The sequence below is a fragment of the Heterocephalus glaber genome, unplaced genomic scaffold (assembly GCF_053883595.1).
Source record: "Heterocephalus glaber isolate CG9 unplaced genomic scaffold, H.glaber_assembly_v1.0 deba00001457, whole genome shotgun sequence".
Classification (NCBI taxonomy): Eukaryota; Metazoa; Chordata; class Mammalia; order Rodentia; family Bathyergidae; genus Heterocephalus; species Heterocephalus glaber.
The window spans coordinates 22,639,117-22,664,353 of NW_028258305.1; the positions used below are offsets into that span (position 1 = coordinate 22,639,117).

Genomic DNA, 25,237 nt, shown 5'->3' on the forward strand with positions numbered 1-25,237 from the left:
AAAGATAGCCTCTTTAATAAATGGTGTTGGAAAAACTGGATTTCAACCTGCCAAAGATTAAAACTAGACCCCTATCTTTCACCATGCACTAAAATCGAAGTGGATTAAGGATCTTAATATTAAGACAAACACTAAACTTGCTGGAAGATAAGTTAGGTAGAACTCTTGAAGACAGTGGCATAGGAAAAGACTTTATGAACAAATCCTCAGTAGCACAGGAACTAGCACAAAGAATCAACAATTGGGGGAAAGGGAAGAAAGGAAAGGAAAAATTATGAGAAAGAAAAAATATGGAAACAAAGTCTATGTAAATAGGGAAGGGTGGCAGGGGTGAAGGACGCATAGGTAATGGGGGAAAAATAAGAACTAAGATACATCATGTTCAGGTACAAACACCCTATGATAAATGTAAATGTACTGTATACCTAAAATGTACCAATTAATATAAAAAAAAAGAATCAACAATTGGGATCTCATCTTATTAAAAAGCTTCTGCACTGCACGAGAAACCACCAAAAGAGCTAAGAGACAACCTACAATGTGGGAAAAAATTTTTACTAGTTGTTCCTTGGACAAAGGTCTACTATCTAGAATATATAAAGAACTCAAAAAAAAAAATCAGACCCCCCGAATATAAAGACCCAATTCAAAAATGGGCATCTGAAATGGACAGACATTTCTAAGACAAAGAAGTAGAAATAGCAAATAAACATAAGAAAAAATGTTCAACAGCACTGGTCATTCGAGAGAGATGCAGATGAAAACAACGCTGAGATTCTACCTCACCCCAGAAAGAATGGCTGCTGTCAAGAAATCAAAACAAATGCTGGCGGGGTTATGGGGAGAAAGGAACCCTGCTCCACTGCCGGTGGGAGTGTAGACTGATGCAACCACTGTGGAAATCAGTATGGAGATACCTCAAAGAACTAGGACTGGAAGTCCCATTTGACCCAGCTATTCCCCTGGTGGGTATCTTCCCAAAAGAATTAAAAGAAGCATACCACAGAGATATATGTGCACCCATGTTCATAGCAGCACAGTTTGTAAGAGCTAAAACTTGGAAACAGCCCAAATGCCCATCAACTGGAGATTGGATAAAGAAGATGTGGTTTTTCTATAAAATTGAGTACTACTCAGCCATAAAGAATGAGAAATTAGAGGCATCTATAGATAAGTGGATGCACACTGAGGCCATCCTCTTAAGTGAAATAAATAGGACACACATGTGTAAATACTGAATAGTTTCTCTGGGGTGAAAAACTAAAAGTGTAAATAAGGATCAAAATGTATAATTGATATTGTGAAATAGGAAGAAAAGGGGCAAAGGGGAAGGGGAAGTGGGAGGGGTAGGGGAAAGGAAAGAAGGGAAAAGAAAAAATATGAGAAAAGGAAAAAAACTGAAGCAAAGTCTTTGTAAATAGGGAAGGGTGGGCAGAGAAATGGGGAAAAAATAAGAATCAAGATACATCATGTAAAGGCACAAGATCCCAATGATGAAATGTATCTGTACTGTATACCTAAAATGTACCAATAAACTTCATGAAAAAGATAATAAAATAAAATATTTACATAGAGCAACAAAACAAAACAAAACAAAACAGAAAAACAAAAATGAGCCTCTCCTCCTTTATGTAGTGGGTGTTGGGTATTCTGTCCCAGGGACAGGGAAGTGACTAATGCAAGATGAGTGACACAAGAGAAACCCAGCAGTCTATGAGCCTGTAATAGGGAGGTGTCTCTCTGGGGCAAGGAAGCTGGCAAAGATTCTCCAAAGAAGCAACACCGAGGCTGGTACTGGAAGGAGGCATGAGAAGGATCAGGCAGAGGGCCAGGCAGAGAGCAGTCAGGGACAGGGAAGGTTGCAGAGTTCCAGGGAAGAACCTGTGTGCAGGTGAGTGTGGCTGCCCAGCGAGGGAGGGAACACTGAGTGGCAGAGGGGGCCCACGTGGGATCTTGGACCACACTGAAGATACAAATCTTTCTCTGACTGCAGTGTACGGTTGTGGCTGAGTTTTAAAAAGGCCATGAGGCAGAGGATGCTCCAAGTGCAGAGATGATGAGAAGGCAAGAGGGGCCCCACAAGGAGATCCTGTGGCCCCTCAAGAGAGATGTGGGGTAGCTCAAGTGGGGGGGGGTGGCAGGAAGATGGAGAAAGCCATCAGAAGGGAACATTTAAGAGGGAGGATGGACTCTGTGATTGACTAAATGTGGAGGGAGAAGATGAGGTCAAGGAGTGGGTCCACATTTCCCCTGTGCGGGGTTGGGGGAGGGGTTACTGAACCTAGGAGCTTGGGAGCAGACTTGATGTGATGATTATGAGTTCAGTTTTGGGGTACAGTGAATATGGGCCTCTGGACAGTGTGCTGGAGGTATGTGGCTGAGACACACACTCCTGAGCTATAGGGCTGACTGATACTGGGGCAGGGCATGGTATTGAGAATAGACGGGAGAGCCAGGCTGGAGAGAGCACAGGGGTAGAAGGCTACAGGGCTGGAGGTGGAGGGTACAGGGCTCAGTCCTGGGGAAGAGCAAGGCAGTGGTTGGAATTTGTCCATTTAGGACACACAGGCACTGATGAGTGATACCAGCAAGGGAACAGGAAGGGCAGGGATCAAAGACTGGCACCCAAGGGTGCCCCCTGAGAGGCTGCATTGGCCCCATAGTCCTTTTGATTGAACTAGTCATAATCATTTGCCATACAGGAAATTTTACATGCGGGTCTAGGTTTCAGGCTTCCTTTTGAAAGCCAGGACGGTGATGATGTCCCCATTGCTGTGGGGTAACAGTTGGCTGCACCCAAGGAGTGGACACCCTGAGACAGGTATGGGCTGTCCTGAACACTGACCCCATGTCCAGGTCACATGCCCCATCACACCTTGGCTCTTGGGGCCCTTTAACTGCATCTGTGGTGAAAAGTGCTCAGAACTGAGGTGCTCTTGCTGGAAGCTGCGCATCCCATGCTTCTGCAAATGCATTAGCAACGCCTGTGCATACCAGGCTCTTGGCCCCCAGGGGTGCCTCTGCAAAGCAAGCTGACAACGTTCCTGCCCTCAGGAGCTAACTTCCTTGTGCAAGCAAACAGGCAGTAAACATAACAGACAGCTTATACAGGATGTCAGAAGAGGAAAATGCTGTTAGGAATGAACAAAGCAGGGTAAGGGTGCACAGGGAAGGTAGCAAGTTCTGAGTTTTCAAGGAGACAGAATAAGGGGGAGACAGTAGGGGAAAGAGGAAGGAGGGAGGAAGGAGTGTGTGTTTGTGTGTGTGTGTGTGTGTGTGTGTGTGTCCCGAGGAACAAAGCCCCAGGTAAGGGCAGTGACTCACAGCTTTCAGGATGCTGACAGCTTCCTTGCTGAGCCAGACAGGGTAGAGCACATCATCATGGAGGATGGATTCAAACAGGTCGTCCTCATTGTCAGCCTCAAAGGGGGGCTGCCCAGCCATCATCTCGTACATCAGCACCCCCAGGGCCCACCAGTCCACCGACGGGCCGTACTCCAGCTCCTGTAGGATCTGTTCAGGAAACAGGCAACATCAGGGCCCACCAAAGACTGCCCCATAGCAACAGCCCTGCCAGGAATGCTGCATCTTCATTTCCAACTTGCCCTCCCCCACGGGAGCAGAGTTCTGTTACCTAATGGGCAGAGGGGCTGAAACCAGCACATTCAGTGAGAAGTGAGTTTGGAGACACTTTGTTGGAAGTCAACTATCATCTCTCCAAAGTCAAAGTCTACAATCTGTCCTCCAGGGGGAACAAATGGATTTTTTTCTTTCTCTGAGTACCAGAGAAGTCTCTGACTTGGATTTAGAGCCACATTTTAAAAAACTGCATATTTTGACACTAAAATCGGGGTCAAGAAAGCAAGAAGCAGACAGAGAGACACGAGCCAGTGCAAGTTTAGGTCTCCTATCTCACAGGTAGCCACAGGGTGCTCACTGCCAGAGTGGAAGGGAGGCCAGGGCTGCAGTCTTCCTTAAATGGTGACAATGTTAAATTGACCCAAGCCCTGGGTCCTTGGGAAGGAAATTATAGAAAAGAGGTCTCCCCAACCTGTTTGTGTTCTACCCACCAAGAAACACTGTGCATTTTTTTTTTTTTGGTAGCAGGGGATCGAACTCAGCTTCTTGTGCTTGCACAGTAGGCGGCGAAACCTCTGAGCTAAATCCCCAGCCCTGTGCTCTTGTGTATTCCCAGAAATTGGTCCTTATGAGTCCCGTGAGAGTCATGAACCCCTCATTTACCTGCCTTTTAAGAGCCTCAGGCACCTTCCTCTTCTCTGAGGCCAACCTCATGAATGATTGCTCCTTTCTCTCATAGCCAGAATCACATTATCTCCTTGATTGTCTGGTGCATTTTGTCTTTGACAGTAGTTACTGGTCTTACTAATGCTCTGTCTCTCTTTTTTTCCTCTGGCCAAATGTATAGTCAGAGTCACTTAGGTTAAATGCATGTATGACTACTGCTAAATGTCCTTCTAGAGCAATCCCCAAGTGCTTGGGAGTAAACAGAGACACTTAGGCAGAAGCCTTTAAAAACATGCATAGTTTAGGAAACTTCTCCTTTTGGAGTTGAAAAAGAAATGTGAGAAAAATGCAGCCAGCTCTATATTATTAGGAGCTGGAGACAAGGGATCCACTGTCCTAAAGAGCCAGCAAGTCTGCTCTGTTCAAAAACCAAAGCTGGTTCCTCCCTCAGTCTTGGAAGATGCAGCACCTATGCTGGCTCACCATGTCTTCCTGGCACCACCAGTTTCTGTCCTTTGAGGTCATGGTCACAGCCTATCTCCTTCAGAAAGCTCTCCCAGATCACCCCAGCTCTTTCTCTTGTCCTCTGACATCCTAAGACCATGCCTGGTCCTAAGGTTTGCAGGCACATCACACATATCACTGAATTTTAGTTATTTTTTCATGCCCAGCTCTCTCCCTAGGGCATCACTTAAGCACCAGAGTAAGGGCTCTAGCATTCTTCTAAGCCCATCACCGTGCAACCCATCCTGACCCTGCAGACAGCCAGCCTCCAGCCATTTTGTATCCCCACTGTGTGTATCTTACTGGGTATCCTTACTAACCCCTGGGCTCAGGGGACTCTAGGTGCTAAGAGGCCACCCTGTAGCCTCAGGAAGGTTGACACCTGGGGTCTGCAACTCTGTGGCATGATGAGAGGGCCTCCAGGTGGCCTGGATGGTGCTACAGAAACCACAGAATGGTCCCACTGGCCCTTCTCTGGTCCCCCTCCAGAGCCCAACTGCTTCAGGTAACACCTTTTGTAAAATTCCTTTTAGGCTTGGCCCTAACTCTTTGCTTCCTACTTGCCTTGTCAGCAATGGAGATGGTGAAAAGGGGAAGGGTTTGCATACCGTGGGGGGTACTTGGTGTGGCAGCCAACACCCTGAGTGGGTCAGAGCTGGGGTAGGAGACAGGGGCAGGTGTTGGGCTTGGTGACGCCAGGTGTAGCCCACGGCTGGCGGCCATTTCCCAGTGAGCAGGGGCCGCTGTGGAGAACGGGAAGGGGGTGCCAGAGAGTTCAACCAAGGGTACAGGTGGGAAGAGAATCCTTAGGCAGAGCTGGTACTTCAGAAGGTGGCTCTGGTTTCAGGGTCAGCCTTTCCTGTTTGAACAGAGGCTTATGCCTCTTGCAGCATTCCCATGTGTAATCTCATTAGATTCTCAATGTGGCTTGCCCAGATGGGTAGGGCAGACACCAGGGTTCCCATTGCAAAGACAATGAACCTGAAGCTCAAAAATGAATCATGACCTCGTCAAGGGCACCTGGGGGCATTCTGGTCAAGTCTGGCCTTGCTCAAATCGTCCTTCTCAGGACTGGTCCTCCTGCCCTATTATATAACCCAACACTGTGGACAACGATCAAGCCAGTGTTCACTGTGGGCCAAGCACTGTGCTAAGCATGTCAGAGGTCACCTTTCATGTCATTTTCCCACCAGCCCTTGATAAAAGCAGCAATACCTTACTCTATCAGCAGTCACTTGCCTGTCACCAGACCAGGGATGGTTTGCCATTTATGGTATCCTGCCAGTTCTGCACACTGGCATGAAGGACAGAGCAGGAAGGAAGAGTGACTGGGCCTCCCTATAAACAGACCTCAGGGCCTCCTTGCATGGAAGCTGGTGGGTGTGCTGTTCATTGTGAAGTGAATGTTTGTCTTGGGCAGGGTCTGTAACTACTGCCCCAGGCTGTCAGCCCTCTGACTCTGGCATCAACTCACAGAGGGACAGGAATGGGGCGTTCTCATGACACAGAAAAAAAGAAGAAGATGAGAAAAGTGAGACCCAGCGGAGTGTCCTCACTTTCATTTATTTCTCTTTGAAGACTGAATTTCTACTGCTCCTGCCAAAGGAACAAGCTACCAGGGAAACAGCTACTTTTCAAATGCCTTAGAAGATAAAAGCTCTGAAGAGAATTTACCTATTACAATTCACCATCCCTACTCCCAAGCCCTGTTCAGGGCCCCAGTGTGTTGCCTGGTTTGTGAAGACTCTCAACTGTGTGTCCCTTGCTTTTTGCCTTCATATCTGCACTCTTGTGGCCTGCCTTCTTCCTGGGACAGATCTGAAGAGGGTCCTCCTCAAGGAGGTTCTAGTGGGCCAGAGATCCTATAAGATCAAGGCCACATTCCTGGGTCCTTTATTCTAATCTCATTCATTACTATAACACTAAGAAGCTGTTTATGCTACACTATGTAACTTTCCTGCAAAAGGTCAAGATGTTTTCATCCCTTGATTATGGCTATGTTAAAACGTCACAAGTTCTCATCCATCCATCCATCCATCCAACAAACCACTACTAAAAGCCTGATCTGTGAGCTGGATCCTGGGAGTGCCGAGATTAGAAACACAGATTCAGTCTCGGAAATATTTAGAGCCCTGGGATACTGAATCTCCTTCCCTACTCAGACCCTGTTCTGATTCTCCTTGTGATTTTCAGGAATCCCATCTGTGCCCCCCCTTAGGTCAAAGGAAATCTTTATTCTTTACAACCAATTCATCCTCCAGATGTTCCAAGAAGCCTTCCCTGATCCCTGATGATACCAACTTGTTTTATTGTTATTATGCTTAATTACCTGTTCACTTATCTGTCACTTCCCCTAGACCAAAAATTCCTCAAGAAGAGGGACCTATATCTCCACTTTGTGTCTAGCAGGTGCTCAAACAATGCCCACCTACAGGAAATGGAAGTCTGAATGTGCTAATACCTTTCCACCATGGACAGTGCTTAATGGGACTGGGACTTCCTTCCAATCTTGTATCCATGAAGATCACTTTGACTAAACTGCTATGAAGGGCCATGGCTTAAGTCTGACTCATCCACAGTAGGTATCTCTTGGTTTAGGCAAGACTGACCTGGAGGGTCTCAAGACAAACACTTCATGCATGATGAGCAAACTATCCCAACAGCTTTCACACAAGATAACTCAGTGAGGATAAATATGAACATCTCTAGTCTCTGTTTATAACTCCCTCTTCTTGTTCCACCCTGATGCCCATTATGTAGAACTGCCTCCACATTGGAAATAGCAAATAATTCCTGGTTTCACTGAAGGAAAATTACAGCTAATAAAGCTAATGGTTGCCATTTTCAATGGTGTTTTATTTTGATCATAAAGAAATGAAAACAATGACACAGCCAACACATTTCTCCCAGTCCTAGTTGTATTGGTGATTCTGGCCTATGATGGGAGTGATGTTCAGTGAGAATTTGTCCAGATGTGGGAGATACCTGTTATTCTTGGTTTATCATCCTTATCCCATCACTACCACATCCTTATGAAGAAACCAGCAAACCTTTCACCTTCCTGTTTCTCCATCCTGGAATTCATTCTCGTTTTCTAGAACATTCTCCAAGCACCACTAGACCACCCTAGTGCACAAGATTAGGCCCTTGCCTCAGTCCTGGCACCAGGAGGTGGGCCTTTGCACATGGTTCTTACCTCAGGAGCTATGTAGTCAGGGGTCCCACAGAACGTGGTGGTCGTCACACCATTGAGAATCCCTTCCTTGCACATCCCAAAGTCCGCCAGCTTGCAGTGGCCTTCTGCATCTAGGAGGATGTTGTCCAGTTTCAAATCCCTGTAAGATAGGCCCAGGCCACATGGTTACTGCCTTGCTCACCCTGACAGGATCTTCATGAATTAGAGAGAGGTGTAGATGTTCAAGGACAATCTCCAGAAGAGAAAGCCCTGCAGGAAGCTTGACCTACCCTACCTGACCCAACCCAACCTCAGCCTAAGGGTTCTTTCCCATGCTGGTCAATCCCCAGTAGGGCCTTGATTTTCCTCAGCAAGAGGGAGGAGCTCCCACAGCCCCAGGAATGTGTCATGACTCAAACAGTTTAGTAGTTTCAAGTCAGTTATTTAGACCCTGCTGCAAGAGAAAGCAGCAGCTTATCCTCCCTCCTTTTTTAGTTAACTAGATGAGGGCATCATGTTGACACATATTATTATCAGGGAAGCAGATGATACCACCTAAGAATCAGGTGCTTCTTTGCAGGGCATAGGCTATGGGACCTGCAGGGCTTCAGAAAGGGAGACCATGGAGAACTGGTGCAGGCAGTGAGGGCTTCTCAAGAAAAACTTACGTGGGGGCTAACCTTTGGCTAGACTATGAAGAGGAAATTCAAGGGAGAGGAGGTAGAAGCAAAAGGTGGTGTGCAGATCAGAGAGCTGGAGCTGGAGAAGAGAACTGCTAGGCCAGACAGGTAGGCTGGAACCAACCTCAAAGAGCCTCTGAGGACAGGAAGAGGAGTTTTAAATCTGTGCCAAGAGCAATGTGAGCCCTGCCTGTAGGAGCACGATGTGTGTGAAGATCAGTCCTTGGGGGCAGAAGGCTGAGAGGAGCAAAGGCCTGCTGTAGGAAGAAAGGTCCTCCAGGGCCTTTTGGTTCTGTGCAGGAAGTGAGGGCTATGGGGCATGGTGCCCCAACCAATGTGGCTCCCTTGTAGCTTGTTTTACTTTGGGTTCTATGTAAAGTCTTATGCAAAATCTGAGATTCCAGTTAAGAATTTCCTTACCACCCAAGCCTGGGCCTTAAGAAGAATCCAGACTGTCCAGAAGGAGATGCCCTTCTTGGGCCACCTTCAGCAGCCATTCTGGGATGGGGGGATCTTGCTGGGGGGAAAGAATGCCCATTCCCTTGCATGCAGAGGTCGGGAAGGGTCATGCTCATAAGCTTGCTGGCATCTGGCCTTGAATTCCAGCCACTGGTGGGGACCCAGGTCTGAATGCAGAGGTGGGGCAGGAAGCGCCTTAGGACCTGCCTGCCTTGCATCCACGACCTTGTTTCTGCTTACAGCTATACTCCTTGAAAAAAAAAGTAAGCAAGGCGAATATGCTGTTCTAAACACATGCTTGTGAACTGCAAAAAGAATACTGAGCCCAACCAAGTCCAGCCACTGGGCCAGTTTCTCTGACTCCCTCTCTAGTTCTGTGTGGCCAAGGGTTGGCTCTGGCTGGGGGTGGAAAAGCAGGGATCAATGCTCAGCTGGGATCCAGGCAGCCTGGGGTTTTGCCACTAGCTATGGCATGGCTCTGGTCACCGTGCTGGGCTGTTTCTTGGTGTGTAGAATTGGGATAACACACTGCTTGCAGGATTGCTTAAAGGACTAAAGGGATAAAGTATGTGAAGTGAAGGTCACTGACATCGCTCCATTCAATTCCTTCATGAGGAATCTGAGTGAGAGGAAGCTGGGTGTCCTGTCTGCCTACTTGCAAATGTTCCCTCAATGGGAGGCTGACCCTTGGGCCTGGTTGAGTCACATGCCCCTTTGGGCCCTAGAATCCAGAATTGCCTTTCCAAGGCTCAGAGGGCATGCATGGCAATCACGGTAAGAATATTAACTGCAGAAGTAACAAGAGCAATGCTTCTTTTTGAGGAAAGGACCTTCTGACTTGAACCACACTCTTGTCCCGAATTCCACAGTGAGTTAGGAAGGACACACACTCGGCTGTTATGCTAACCCTGAGGAAATAAGTAAATGGACGCAGGAAGAAGGTAAGTGTTTTGTTTTGTTTTTTTTTTCAAGGGACCAAGATCTCCTGCTCCAAAAGCCAGTGTCTCACCCCCATGTCTCACACCTCCACGCCTTAACAGGGTTGACTCTCGCAGGGCCAGCTACCACTACAGCTGGACAAAATGCCCAAGTCTCAGTCCACACTGCATGCTCTTTCAAAGCCCTATTCTACTTTTTGCACAAAAGGTTCCAAGCCAGCCCAAACCCAGTCTTGTTGTGACTGAGGTTGTGACACAGAGCATCCTGGTCCCTTCCCTCTGCTCAGGCTACCTTTTCTTTTTAGGGAGGCCAAGGGAAGCTTGAAGTCTCATTTCTCCCCACCTCCAGCTCCCCTCTTCCTACCCTTGCACTGGGCCAGGATGTGCACCATCCCTTTGGATCCTGGCCTTCCTTCTTCCAGAGGAAGAAGCCACCCTCACTGACAGTCTAGTGTGTCCACTCAGTGTGTGCACCTGGCAGAGCATGTCCTGTTCTGTAGGAACTGCACAGGCTGCTACCTTCTGCTGTGGCCCAGGGAGGCCCCAGACCACAATACTTCTTTCCATCACCCTTCCACCAATACCTGAAATCCCCTCCAAATCCACTTCCTCCAATCCCCCCTCTGCTGAATTCCTCCAAAACCCTAACTTCTTACATACATTCAAGTCCATAGAAGAGTTAGTGACTTCTATTTCTTTACTCTTGACAGAAAGTCATAAGGAGTGATCAAACTGTATTGTGAACGTTCAAAGTAAAAAAAAAAAAATTACAGTAAAAGACAATTTGCCTCCTGCACAGCAAAGGAAATGATCAGCAGAGTGAAGAGACAACCTACAGAATGGGAAAAATTTTTTTCCAGCTATTCCCTCACAGAGGACTAATATCTAGAACATAACAAGAACTAAAAAAATTAGGCCTCCCCAAATAAAAGACCCAGTCTAAAATGAGTAAGTGAAATGAATAGACAATTCTTGAAAGAAGTACAGATGGCCAATAAACATGAAAAAATATCCAACATACTGACATTTAGTCTTACAAGTAGATTAACTAGAATTTAGACATTTTTACTTCTGTAGAGTTTTGAATCTCTCCAGAATTGCATGTAGATAGCTTTTATTTCTGTGCACTTAAAAATCCCATTTAGGAAATATCTACAAAGTAAAAATGAGAGAAAATAGAAATTATTTTTTCATGAACATTTTGATACACATTTCATCAAGCTAATTGATTCACCAATTTCTTACACTGGTTATAATCAATGTTTAATTCAAAGAGAAGGAAGCATTCATTTTATTTATAGGCTTTTAAAAGTTCCTCCCTTTACAAATTATCAGTGTTGGGGCAACTAAATTATATTTTGGTCATGGGCAAAAAATTCAACTTCTAAGCCATAATGTTGAACAGAATTGTAATATTTTCTTTAGAATTTCATGAATAGGCAAATGAAAGCTTATCAGAATGCTTGTATTTTCTTTTCTCTCTCTGGAACACCAACATCACCAGTATGTTGTTGGCAGCTATTATATTAAAAATAAAGTATATTTTCACTATCATAAAAAATATCCAACATCTCTGGCCATGAGAGGTATGCACATTACTTCTAAGGTTTCACACTGTACCAGAAAGAATGACAATCATCAAGAAATCAAATAACAACAAATGCTAGTGTGGCTGTGGTGAACAAAGGACCCTCCTACATTGGGGATGTAAACTAATAAACCATTGTGGAAATCAGTATGGAGATTTCTCAAAGAGCTAAAATTAGATTCCATTTGACCCAGCCATTCCCCTTCTAGGTATCTTCCCCAAAGAGATAAAGATACCATATTACAGCAATACACGGATACCAATATCTATAGAAGCACAATCCATAATAGCTACATTCCAGAAGCAGCCTGTATGTTCATCAATGAATGAATGGATAAAGAAAATGTGGTATCTATACATAATAGAATACTGTTATGTACTCAGCTATAAAGAAGGAAAATGGATAAACCTGAAAAACATAATGTTCAATGAAATAAATGAAACACACAAGCTTAACATATTCATGACAGGGCCATAATTCATTATGTCTTGCTGTCAGGTGGCTCTGAACCACCCGATGGGACGGTCTTGTATGTACCACCAGTGGTTCAAGCCAGCAGGCATATAGCATCTCTCATTTGAGTAAGGCAAAGTACAAATAAAGAGCACAACAAAGGAACGACAGAGGAAACAGGGAGACAGATCTTTTGCAAATGGAAAGGGGGCCAAAGGACCAAGGGGGAGAGGAAGGAGAAGTAAAAATATTTAAGATGTGCAGGTACTCGTATCCAAATGCCTACAATGAATGTAAACATTAATTGTCGTAAATATGAACTAAAAATAATAATACTAACACTAATAATAGCAATAATGAAAATGGGGTCAGAGGATGTAGAGACAGAGGAAAGGAAGTGAGTAGGGTGGGGAAAAGAAATAAAAAAAAATCAAGATGTATTATGTGCATGTACCTACTTCCTAAGATAAATGTAAAAGATATACAGCAAACATGTATTAATGAAAAAAACCAATTTGCCATCAATACTTCACAAAATATTTTCAGTTGCTTCAAACATACTTATCCCGTCATTCTTGTAACTTTCTGAAGCAGAGGATTTCTGGAAATCCTCTTTGCTGAGTGTCTTTACAAGATGTGATTAAAAAAAAAATGGTGAATGCTGCTGTCAAGTGCCACCAACAGAAAAGCAGGCTCATAAAAACATTATGGTGCATCCGCCTCCATCTTATTCACCAGCTCTGGAACCATGTGACGTCTAGCTTCCTCTAAATTACAGTGACTATGAAAGATAAATGTTTTGAATCAATTCAGGATACTGAGGCAGCCATGACAGCATGACTAAAGACACTTGCAAAAGAGAACTTCCAGAACTGCTTCAGAAAGTGGTAAGAATAACAAGATAAGGGTGTTCAAAGTTAGGGGGATATTCTGAGGAGAATTAATGGCAATGTGTCTTTCACTGTAATAAATTTTAAAAAATTTAAAATATTGACTCTACTTTTTGATCACACCCCTTGGTATGGCTCAAAAGACTCCTGGGCAGGAGGGTTGGAAACCAGGGTGCCCCAGCCTTGCCTACTCTGCATTCAGCTTCAGGGTGCGACGTGGTGAGTTCTGGAGAGTTCTTAGGTGCCCAAGACAGGGCTGGGCATGTTTATTGACAGCTTTGCAGAGGAACGACTGCCTAGATAGCAGTCTCTGTCTACATGGTCCTCAAATACAAGAGCATGTCTGAGGTTTGGGGCATGTGTTAAGGAGTGGGTTTTAAAAAAATCTCTCTATGTACGTGATCTAACATGATCTTCACTTATTCAGTTTTTCATCTTTAGTAGTCATACATTCATGTGTTCAAAAAAACTCCCCAAAGTATGAAAGAGCAGATATTCCCTAGATACCTCTTTCTCTCCTTATAGAAAATTGTTTTTTATTGATTCCTTGTGTACCCTTTCAGGTGAACTTTACACAGATGAATGGATAAAGAAAATGTGGCATTTATATACAATGGAGTACTACTCTGCCATAAAGAAAACTGGAGTTCATCTGTAGGAAAAATGGATGCACCTTGAGACTATAATGTTGAGTGAAATAAATCAGACACATAAGTTTAAATATTACATGATTTCTCTTATATGAGAACCTAAATTAGAAATAAAGAGTAAAATAAAAGATGATAGGGAAATAGGCTAGGGAGATAGATTTTTTTTCAAATGGGAAAGGGATCAAGAGGTGGAGGAAGGGGGAGAAAGGGGAGGGAAAGGGGATGAAAGAAGGAATGAAGAGGATGTGTTATGTATGTGTACCAACTCCACACAAAAATATAAACATTACTACAAACATATACTAATAAAAAAATTTAAAAATATATCATAAGCAAAAAAGAAAAGAAAATATGTATACATATTCATTCCCCCACTTTAAACACAATGTTGCTTATGACATGCACTCCATGGGATCTTACCTTTTTCATTTGATCTGTCTGGGAGATCTTTCTATCTTGGCATATAAAGAGCCTCCTCATTCTCTTTTTATGGCTGCATAACGCTTCACCATTTTTACTGGGGGTAATTAGGATGCTTCTAATATTACAGTACTACAAACAGTGTTGCTGTGAATAACACTGTATGCATGATATTTTGCCTGTGTGTCAAGGAATCCTGTATGTTTCCTAGAAAAAAATTTCTAAATTAGATACTATGAGAATGTGACTTTTTTTTTTTTTGCAGTGCTGGGATAGAACCCAGGGCTGTGCATGCTAGTGAGCTACAATCCCAGAACCCAAGAATGTATATTCTGGTGGATGTTACCAAACTGCCCTCCTTAGGGGTTGAAAATTTTTTTTTCTATCAGCCATATACAATAGTGCCTGCCTCTTTAGATATGTTACCTAGTTTTGGTAGTGTATTAGGTGAAAGTAGTATCTCAGTGTATTCTTAGGTTTCTCTGTAAGTTTAAAGCATTTAAAAATATGTCTGAAGGTGAACTATATTTTTCTGTAAATTATCTGCTGCTAATTTTTGTGGTGTTTGTTATTGATTTTTATGACCACTTTCTACATTAAGAAACATTGTACAAGATAAGAACTGCAAATACTTTTCTCAGTTTACTGTTTAACTTTTCACATGGCTTATGGTGGTTTTGCTGATATTTATTTTTGTGTAACTGAATTGATGTCTTATTTTATGGTTTTGGTATTGTATGCTTTCATTTGAAAGGTTTTATTTATTTCAAAGTTATAAAACCATTCTTTCAAGGTTTCTCCTGATACTTTTGCTTTAATTTTATAACTGTGGTTTTTTGGGGGTTTTTTTGGTACTGGGGATCGAACTTGGGTCCTTGAGCTTTTATAACTGTGTTTGATGCATTTGAAATTCATTTGGATAAAAGTTGGAAGATATACATCAAACTTTACTCATTTTCAGATATCTGGAAATATTCCTAGATGCTAAATAGTGCATCTTCTCCTCACTGATTGAATTACCACCTTTATCAATATATTAAATCCCCATGTGCACTTGGATTCTTTTACACCCTTTGTATCATTGCTCTAAAATATACTCTTTAGTTATTACAGGTTTATAATATGTTTTGATACCCAGAAAGGCTGGTCATTTTCTTATTCTTTTTCAAATTTCTTGACTAGTCTTGTTTATTTTTCCATATGAACTTTAGAATTGTCTGTCTAGTAAAAAAAAAAAATTCCCGGTGCTGCTTTTACTGGGGGAACATGTTTAAAGTTATAAATTAACTCAGGGAGAATTGATATTTTTATGATTTTGAGTCTTCCTATCCAATAGCATTGTTTGTCTTTCCATTTGTTTAAGTGTTATCTGTATCCTTTAGAAGCATTTTAAAATTCTCTCATATACATCTTGTTTATTTCTGGTTACATTTTATGGCAGATTGTTGGTTGTCCCAATATGTATTCTCACTTCCTTCCTTAGTAAAAGAATTAAAAAAAAAAAAAAAAAGTAAAAGAATTTTTTTTTCTCCTTTTAAACCACATAGCTATAAACCAAAATTAAAAGCCTCCTTTGGAGCTGGGTGTGGTTACGTGACTAAGTTCCAGTCAATGAGACATGTAGCATCCTTAAAAGCAAAAGCTTTCCTTTCCTTCCTCTCTCCTATGTCTTTTTTTTCCTACGCCTTAATGGAGGCCATAATGCCTGATCCTAGTAGGCACCTTGACCACGAAGCCAAGGACCAAACCCTAGGCAGGTTCAGATGACTTTTATATAAAAAAGAGCTTGTATTTTGTCAAAAGCATTGTTATTTGGGGTTTACATGTTAATTGTACCTGGATCTGCTTCTAAATAATCAGAGCTATTATTTTATTTACTTTTAAACAGAGTCATGTTGTATTGCCCAAGCTGGCCTTGAAATCATTATCTGTAGCCTCAGCCTTCTGGGTAGCTGAGATTCTAGACATGGGAATCTGCACCCAGCTCTTATTAGTTTAGTATTTTAAACTCCTATCATAAATGAGGTCATTCCATCATTTCTTTCAGTATCTTCTTTGTGGCTGAATATGTATATGTGATTGACTTCTGTTTATCATGTTTTGCGCTGCTACGTACTGAATTCTGTTTTGTTTTGTTTCGTTTTTGGTACCAGGGATCAAACTTGGGACCTTGCACTTGTGAGGGAGGCAGCTAAATCCCTGGCCCTATTTTTATAAAAACATTTTCCCATTGATTCTTCTGGGTTTTTCATATTACCTGCAAATAATAATCCCTGTATCTCTTCCTTTTCAGTATTTACATTTCTGATTCACTTCTCTTATCTGTATTGATTAGCACCCCAAGAACTGCACTAAATAATAATGGTGACAGCAAGCACCTTTTGTAGGCCTCCCTTTAGGAGGGCCACTCCCAGCAGGCCACTCCCCTTCAGGCCAGTGCCTTTATCACAGCCCTTGTTGGCTGGGCACCTGAACTGACAGCTATTTTATTGTACTCTCCAATAGACTGAAAGCCTGTGAGAATGTCCTCAGAATCACACTTCCTCCCTCAACTGCCAGAGGGCTAGACACGGCCTGCGAGGCACAAGAGGGTAACTGCAGGCTTTTCAATATCCCTTTAGTACAAGGATTTTCAGCCTCCACATATTGGGGCAGATTATGAGGAGTGATCGAAAAATATATTAAATGTTTTTTAAAAATTTAATTATAGTAAAAGATACATTGCCAATAATTCCCTTAGAAATATTCCCCCTTGCTTTGAACACACATATCCTACCATTCTTGTTACTTTCTGAAGCAGTTCTGGAAATCCTTTTTTGTGCCTTTTGTTGTGCTGGGACATGGCTGCCTTGATGTCCTGAATTGATTAAAAAATGTTTACCTTACAGGGTCATTTTGACTTGAGGGAAGAGCCAGAAGCTACATGCTGCCAGATCTGGTGAGTAAGGTAGTTAAGGACACACCATAATGTTTTTATGAGCCTGCCTTTCCACTGTATGGCATTCACTATGGTTTTGATTTTTGGTGTTTTTTTTGGTTCATCTCATAAAGAAAGTCAGAAAAAAGAATTTCCAGAACTGCTTCAGAAAGTGGCAAGAATGATGGGATAACATTTTCAAAGCAAGAAGGGATATTTTGAGGAGGATTAATGACAATATATCTTTTACTATAATAATTTTTTAAAAAATTTAAACATTCACTGTCTACTTTGATCACCCCTTGTACATTGGGGCTAGATATTACTTTATTGTGAGGGCTGTTCTATGCATCACAGGGTGTTTAGTGGCATCCCTGGTCTCCACGTGGTAGATGTTATTAGTACCATCCTCCAGCTAGGACACCCAAAAATGTCTCCAGACACTGCCACATGTTCCTTCCAGGGTCTCTAATCCAAGTCTTAAACAGAGATAAAGGCTCAAAGTCAGCCTGGCTCAGATCATGATGCCAAAGAGGGATTTGGGAGGAGTGTTCTGCTAAAAGGAAAGGGCGTGTTTGCTTGGTGTGTCCTCTGCCATTTTATCTCCAGGAGACAGGAAGCCTGACCACACCAACCCTGCTAACATTTGGCATCCTCATCAACCTGCCGTTTAAAATGTATGAGGAAACTAAGGCTCAGAAAATGTAACCTGCCTAAAGTCACATGGCTGTTAAGAGCCAGTGCCAGGCTGACCAATGTGACTATTGGCGATGGCCTTTTAGATAAAATGTAAGATGCACCAGCTGGAAATCTGTTTGATGCTTAGACTTAGATTACGTTGGGCTGGGAAAAGATGACGGTGGTGAAAAGGGAACCATAGCAGCTACCAGGTCACAACCATTGACAAGGACAGATTGATTTAGAGGCAGGATGGCATAACCAAGTATGCTCCTAACCCCTGGGGTTGGAGTACAGACCTCTTCCAGAAAATCGAAAGATATCAGGAAAGGAAATTCTCTAAATAATTAAAAAATATATATATATATATATGATATGATATGAGAGAAAATAAAATAAACTCTAGCTGCTAGTTACAGGGGAAAAGCAAGGAGTTTGACTTCTAAGGCCAACTGTACTTACTCCTTTGGGTGGTAAAGGGGTCCATGAGTAAACTAAGACCCCTAAAATGAGTTTGCTGGGGTGGAGTGGGGATAATAGAGTCTCACCCAAGGGAGAACTGGTATGGAAAGCTCTTAGTATCAGCGATGTATATTGGAGATGGGATTAGACCAGTGGTAGGTCAGACTATACTCTGAACAAAAGTATTTTTCTGGAGGTTCTAGGGATAGAACTCAGGTCTTGTGCATATTAAGCACACACTCTATTGTTGAGGTACATCCCCAGCAGTATGTTTTAAGTAAGACAAGAAACCAACTATTGATATCCCTTGCAGCGTCTCTAAAATGATTTGAAATACTGTATATTCTGGCATCCAAGACTTGACCCCAAGGTGAAGCTATGTGTACATCTAACTTGCGAGTACTGGTTTCTATGTAAGAAGTTGTCAGCACCTATAAGTTATGATCTGAAATGCTGAGAGGGTGCCTGACTCTCTCTTCCCAACATTCACATAGGAAAGGAAGCAGCTGTGAATCTGAATCCTAACTCTGCTGCTTTGTAGATGGACAATAGTAGGCTAGCCCAAAATATCTTTGAGACTCAAATTCCTTGTCTTTTCAGTGGGGATAGTATTGCCATGGTGAAATGATGGAACCTCTGTGAAAGCTCTAACCCAGTGGTTGAGAAATGTAGTTACTCCAGAAACTGTCTGCTCCAGGGCACACCAGCAATCATTTCTTAGTACGCATGCCCTGCCAAGGAGAATTACTAAATCGCTAGCTCTTCTCTTATTTTTGAAAAATGTTTATTACCGCCTACTTAATATAAGCCACCTAGATAGATGAGGGGGGTGGGGGGGGAGAGAGGGAGAGAGGGAGAGAGAGAGAGAGAGAGAGAGAGAGAGAGAGATATTTTAGGTTAGCCCAGTAAGAAAAGTCACAGGCTCTCTCTCTCTCTCTACTCCACTGGGAAACAAGAACACAAAGTTCTTGAAAGACAAAAAAGGTGAAGCTTTACAGGTGTTAATAACCAGGATCGATGTGACAGCTTCCAGACACGTACGTTTCTCAGCCCCGGGGCCTCCATCTTGGGAAAGCCACCATGTGCCATCATACAGGGCTCTCTGGGGTCGGTGTAGTGAGTGAGCCAAGATCAGCAAGGTGAGCTGGGGCCTGAATGTCCAATGTCTGGTTGGAGCCCTCAGCTGTCAAATCTGAACATACCCTTTCCTACTTGCCAATTTGATGGTAGGTTCCCCAAGAACAAGGGCCAGAAAAATTTCCATTTGCAAACCACATCACATTTAATGAAGGGTTGGTACACAAGTCTTTCATATACTGGAAAAAGTAGAAAAAAAAATTTTTTTTGCCTGACTTGGAAAACTGGCCATGAATGAAGAGGCTCCTCTGTCCTGGTGTTCTGCACCCGGACCTGTATTTTAATGCCTCTGCTCCCTTGGAATGTGAGTTCCACAACTCTTAGGCCTGGGTACCATGTGCATGACAGCAAATTCCTCTGATTGCTTTGAGATAAGAGATCAGAAAAATGGCTTCAGAGATTGTAAGTATTCGGATGGGATTTTCAGAGAGCAGGGCCTGGAGGGAGGTGATAAAGAAGCTCCACTTATTTTTGGAGGCTTGCCAATGACTGCGGTTAATCAGATGGGAAGGAAAACACTTCTGGCAGATTTTACCAAACATCTTCATATCTGACAATACAGTCAAGAGAAAGACAATTTCTTCCGTTCAATAGTCAGTCTCTTCTCAACATGATGGCAAGTGTTGGCGACGGGCTGGCACCACTTCCAGCATTCTCTGTGGCATGGACCCTGCATTCTTAGGCATGCCAAATCTCTCAAAGGCTACCCTAGGCCAACCTGCAAGGCAAGGTGCGTCTATCACCTCTCTATCAAAAAGAAAAGCATGCTTCATTTCAAAGCCCAAGATAAGCAGTTTTAAAAGTCTCTACTGCAGTGCAGATAACTGAGTCATGGAAATATTTAATTCTGGGCCAACCTCCGCGGAAAGCCTTCTCCAAGTGGTTCTACAGGAAAATGCAATCATTTAGGAGCAAAATACCTTTCAGAAAACTTTAAACTATGAGGTATGATAAAAAGTATAGTGAATTCTAATTTTTAAAAAAATTTATTGCAGCAAAAGATACACTGCTATTAATTTCCTTTAAAATATGCTCCCTCACTTAAAACACACTTTTCTCATTGTTCTTGGCACTTTCTGAAGCAGTTCTGGAAGTCCTCTTTCACGACTACCTTTAGTTGTACTGTCCTGGCTGCCCTGATGTTGTGAATCAATTTAAAATGTTTACCTTTCATAGTCATTGTTTTTTTTTTGGTACGGGGGATTGAACTCTGGACCTTGCGCTTGTGAGGCAGACAGCAGAACCACTGAGCTAAATCCCCGGCCCCATAGTCAATTTTGATTTATGGAAAGAGACAGAAGTTCCATGTTACCAAATCTGGTGAATACGGTGGACAAGGACACACTGTAATGTTTTTACAAGCCCGCCTTTCCACTGGATGGCATAGAGCAATACCATTTGCTATATTTCTGATTATATCATTTAGAGACATGAAAAGGGGCTTCCAAAATTGCTTCAGAATGTGAAAAATACAATAGGATGCATGTGTTCAAAGTGAGGGGCAGTATTCTAAGGGAGATGAATGACAACGTGCTTTTCACTGTAATAAGAATTTTTTGACAAAGGGAGATGGGACAGAGGGAAATAGAAGGGAAAGTAAAAAGAATTAAGATGCATTATGTAGATGTACCAACTACCCATGATGCCTGTAATCATTATGTAGTGCAAACAGGTACTAATAAAAATAAAAATTAAAAAGTGTTTAAACTTAAACATTTACTGTATATTTAGATCATACCTTGTACCTTTAAAACTTTTTTGAACTACCTTTAAAAACTTTTTTCCCAAATGCTTTTTGTATGCCAGACTCCATTATTTTATTTAATCTCACACATATTCTGTGAAGTTGGGAGGACTACTATTTTCATTATTATTGTTTAGATTGGGTTTCACTACGTTCCCCCAGGCTGGCTTTGGACTCTTGGGCTCAAATTCTCCTGCCTCAACCTCTTGAGTGTTAAGACTACAAACATACACTACCATGACTGGCTGGCAAGAATATTAGTATCCCTATTTTCTGGATGAGGAAAAAGGGCTTGGAGGGGGGTATTTAATTGGTTCAGGACATACAGGGGGCAAGTGTCTAACAGTCAGTCCTGAACGACTGTGGGCCATTTCCATGCTATCAACTACTTTACTAGGTTGCTTGAGGAGAAAAAAAAAAGTGTTATGTGCACACTATGCCTTTTTGGAGGTCAGAGAGCAGTCCCTACTAGGGTAGTGTTGTGGTAGTGACTGTTTCTGACTTATGGCAACATATGTAGAAGATGTAACAGATAAGCTAGACAAGGCTATTTTCACCAAACTGATGGCCCCTTATCTGTAGAGAACAGACCTTCAGCCAGTATATTGATAGCTGGGAACCTGAGGTGTCAAATAGCATCCCAGTTTATAGCCAAAATATACTGGGGCTGTACCTGGGAATTAAGACTTGGAATCACTGCAGAACACCTTCTGTTTGCATGATTATTCAGTAACTTTTAAAAAATCCATAGTAAGTAAAGCATATTCTTAGCCTTAATAGTCCTGGATAATGTCCTAATGTCTGGTGATGGGAAATGGGCATGACTGAATTATGTCCCTATTATGTAGATGGGTCCCCAGGACCATCCTGATACTCAGACCTAGTCCCCTCTCTCTCTCCAAGCCATCAATCAACTTGCTTACTGAGACAGCCATCTGAGGCTCACTATACAGACTCAAGCCAGAGACCAAAGTGATCCCAGGAAAATTTCTTCTCTGAGCAATACTGTCCTCAAAAATGAGATGAGTTCATCCTCAAGGACCCATCCAGTCTTAGCTGCTGTGAGGTGTGGGTGGCTGGAGTCTATGAAGCTTAAACTTGCAGTCCTGCCTACTATTTCTCTTTCCATTTTAGAGCAAAATGGCAGGCATTTTCAAACAAAATGTAAATCTGGCGATGCTTTCTCCTCCTTCCATTTTTCCATGGTGCCCCAGAAACTTAGTTCCTAGGTGTGGTGTGAGATCCCATGGAATCTCCACTAACCTGACCTCTAGCCTCATCCCTTATCACATCCTTGCACAATTCAAAGTGGGCACCTGGTTGTTGCCTCCTGTCCTGATGTCCTAGCACTGGCGCCACTGTGCCTCTGTCTTGCACAATGGACCACTCCATGAGGAAAGAGCTTTTCAACTTCCCCAGGGCTCTACACCTCCCAACATCTCAATGCTTGTTGGTCTAGCAGATAAAGGAATAAGCGAACAGAGAAGACAATTCTCCAATTGTAGCCCCAGGTAGCCACACATTTCCAGATAATATATGGAACTATTTAAACATAGTATTAAGAACTATTAAACTAATGCCCAAGCCATCACAGGTTCTAAGCCAGATTCTCTCTTGCACTCGCCAATCCATTATCCTCAGGAAGATCCCTTCATATCATGGGTCCTCTGTTAAGCATTCAGTAGCTTCCATGGCAGTCAGCAGGCCATGTGCCTTATTCCAGCTCTGGGACTGGTCCCTCTCCTGTTGTTTGGTGCCACTTTCCCTCTCTGTCCAACAGGACAAGTCTGTGACAATTCTTTATGCTCACCAAGCTCTATCCTGCCTTGAGACTTTTGCCACATTACCAACTTCTCTCCCTGGAAAACAGAATTGTTGTCACTTTGGTCTCTGCCTGGCCCCATCTCCTCAAGGACACCTCTCAGCCACTCTATCCCCCCTCCTCCACCCTTTAATCACAGCCATGACACCTTGGTCACTTGCTTTGCAGCACTGATCACGGTTTGTAACTACTTTGCTGGCTTACTGGCTCACTTGGATTTCATGAGAACAGGGACATCCTTGTGTCCACAGTTTGGTCCCCAGAATCCTTGGACGGTGCCTGGGACTCTGTGTTCTGAATATGGAATACTGAGCAGGGCCTCTGTTAAGTCCACGTTAGTAATAGTCTAGTTAGTGGAGGATTTTTTTTTTTTTTTTGGTACCGGGGATCAAACTCGGGACCTTCCGCTTGCGAGGCAGGTGGTGGAACTACTGAGCTAAATCCCCTGCCCTAGTGGAGGATTTTAACAACTAACACAGCCTTTGTCTACTTGGCTCTATGAGGAATATTTCTACAGTATTTACTGAGTTTCTTAAGAGTCTGTTCTTATGCCAGACCTTGAAGATATGGAGAATTAAGACACAATTCCTGTCCTCAAGGAGGAGCCTCGCCTGCATCTGGAGGAAGATGAAGACACGAGGTGAGAGCACTGGGGATGGCCAGCTCCCCAGCAGAGGGACAAAGGGGACAGCATCCCTGCCTGTAGAAGACAATGGCTGCTGGGCTCGCCTTGTTTGGGCTCAGTGATGTGCAGTTCCTAGTTCATCCAATGCTCTGTCATCACAGAAAGGCCCAATCTAGCTAAGGGACCATAAGTAACCTTTCTGGGGGTGTGCCTGGAGCCTAGCGGAAGTGGTCTGCAGAGTGACACAGGGCCCCAAGTTCTGGACAGGAAGGCCAGAAAACCACCCTTCCAGCTCCTGTGTCAGGACTGGAATCTGCCAAAAAGGGTTAGCATACGTCTTCCATGTCCAGCACATAAGCAGCCACGTGCTAGGAGAGCGGTCAGCCCCTTGCAGGTCACCCCAACCCAGAAAAAGAGCTGAGGAAACACAAATATAACTCTGCACACTCTGCGGGGAATGTAGGGAAAGCACGTCTTCCTGCAAATCCAGGGTCACCCAAGTTGCCTGGAGGATATCAGAGGCCTCCTGCAAGGCCAGGGAGCCAAAAATGGACTGACCTCTGAAGGGACAGAAAACAGAATTTATTATTCTTTAGAAAGAAGTCTCATATTTGTATTTGCTTAATTTGGCTATGGAAGACCAAATTTGCTCTCAGACCCCATGGCGCACTGCAGCTGGTCAGAAGTATGTGTGTGTGAGTGCCTATGCATATATGCCCGTGGGGAAGGGGGTGCTCCTGCCTGCACATGGCTTATGGGCTCAGGCGATGGGCTGATGGAAGAGGAGGCTGCCGGAGGATGAGGAAAGATGGGGAAGGGTGAGAAGATTCCGTGTCTTCCTCACTACAATCTGGGGGACTTTATAAAAAAAGTAAAAAAGAACTGTCTTGTTGCATATAATGAATATACACTGAGTACCTCTGTGCACCAGAGAGGTCAGTGTCTGATGCACCTTGGAGACATCCTACTGGATGTGCCAACTAGGTGAGTAGAGGTAGACGTTTAAGATGGAGAAAGTGAGCATGGGTGAGATTTTCTATGGAGAGGGTTGACAGTGTGAGAATAGATGAGGACTATGACAGATCTGTGATTAGGCCCAATATTGACTGGCCAGGACTTGTGACAGCAGAGCCAGAGAGGAAACTCTGGGGACTGTGGTGTCTAGAAACCCAGGATGAGGGAGAATCTTAACCAATGGGTATGGTCAGTCAGTGACAGGGTTCTTAAATCTGGTGAGTCAGAGAGCCTTTCAACCAGCCGGGCCTGGGGAGATATTTATAGTTACCTATTTTTTCTTTCTAAGCTTTGATATTCCCACTTATAAATAATAACAGAAATAAGGCTCAGTGGTAGCACACTTGCCTACCATGCAGGAGGCCCTGGGCTTTGAGACCCAGCATCAGAAACAAAGAACAATAAAGAAAAACCTGCAACTTAGAAGTTATACCAGGAAGTAGTAGTAGATGTATTTTTTGAGAAAAGACTTTCCCAGACCAACAGAGGTATCATATACCAGAGCTGACCCACTGAACAGCTTTAGTCAAGAGCTATAAACCTCAAACCTTCCAGTGGGAAAGAGGAAGGGAATTTCCCGAATTTCATTTAGGGAAAACTAGAAAAGAAAGCAGCAACTCTGCAAGTGACCCTAGGAGACATACCCTTGTACAAGGCCATCAGAGTCCCCATGCAGGATGGAGCCCATTCAGAGAAAACCCATGGGAGCTCCATGCTCTACACAGGCTGCCAGTCCTCCAACATAGAAGGATCTATCAGCTTTTCCTCCACCTCTGCCCCCGGCTGTCCCCAAGGAGCAGGTTACTCAGGGTGGCGCTTCCTACAGAACAGCAAT

General features: G+C 43.4%; 1 protein-coding gene and 1 long non-coding RNA gene across 4 annotated transcripts in view; one reads left to right on the forward strand and one right to left on the reverse strand.

Moving 5' to 3' along the window:
• Prkce (protein kinase C epsilon) overlaps window positions 1-25,237 on the reverse strand; it is a 511,185-nt gene that overhangs the window by 28,627 nt on the left and 457,321 nt on the right. For all 3 annotated transcript variants that reach the window (XM_087216080.1, XM_004839392.4, XM_004839393.4), the window contains 2 exons: window positions 7,946-8,084; window positions 3,325-3,513 (listed from right to left, as the gene is read on the reverse strand). In XM_087216080.1, coding sequence (XP_087072206.1) covers window positions 3,325-3,513; window positions 7,946-8,084 — 328 coding nt within the window. The remainder of the gene's footprint in view (window positions 1-3,324; window positions 3,514-7,945; window positions 8,085-25,237) is intronic.
• On the forward strand, window positions 1,324-15,636 carry LOC147826985 (uncharacterized). The gene is made up of 3 exons (XR_015452986.1): window positions 1,324-1,891; window positions 9,891-10,004; window positions 13,497-15,636. It is a non-coding gene; the product is annotated as an uncharacterized LOC147826985 (long non-coding RNA).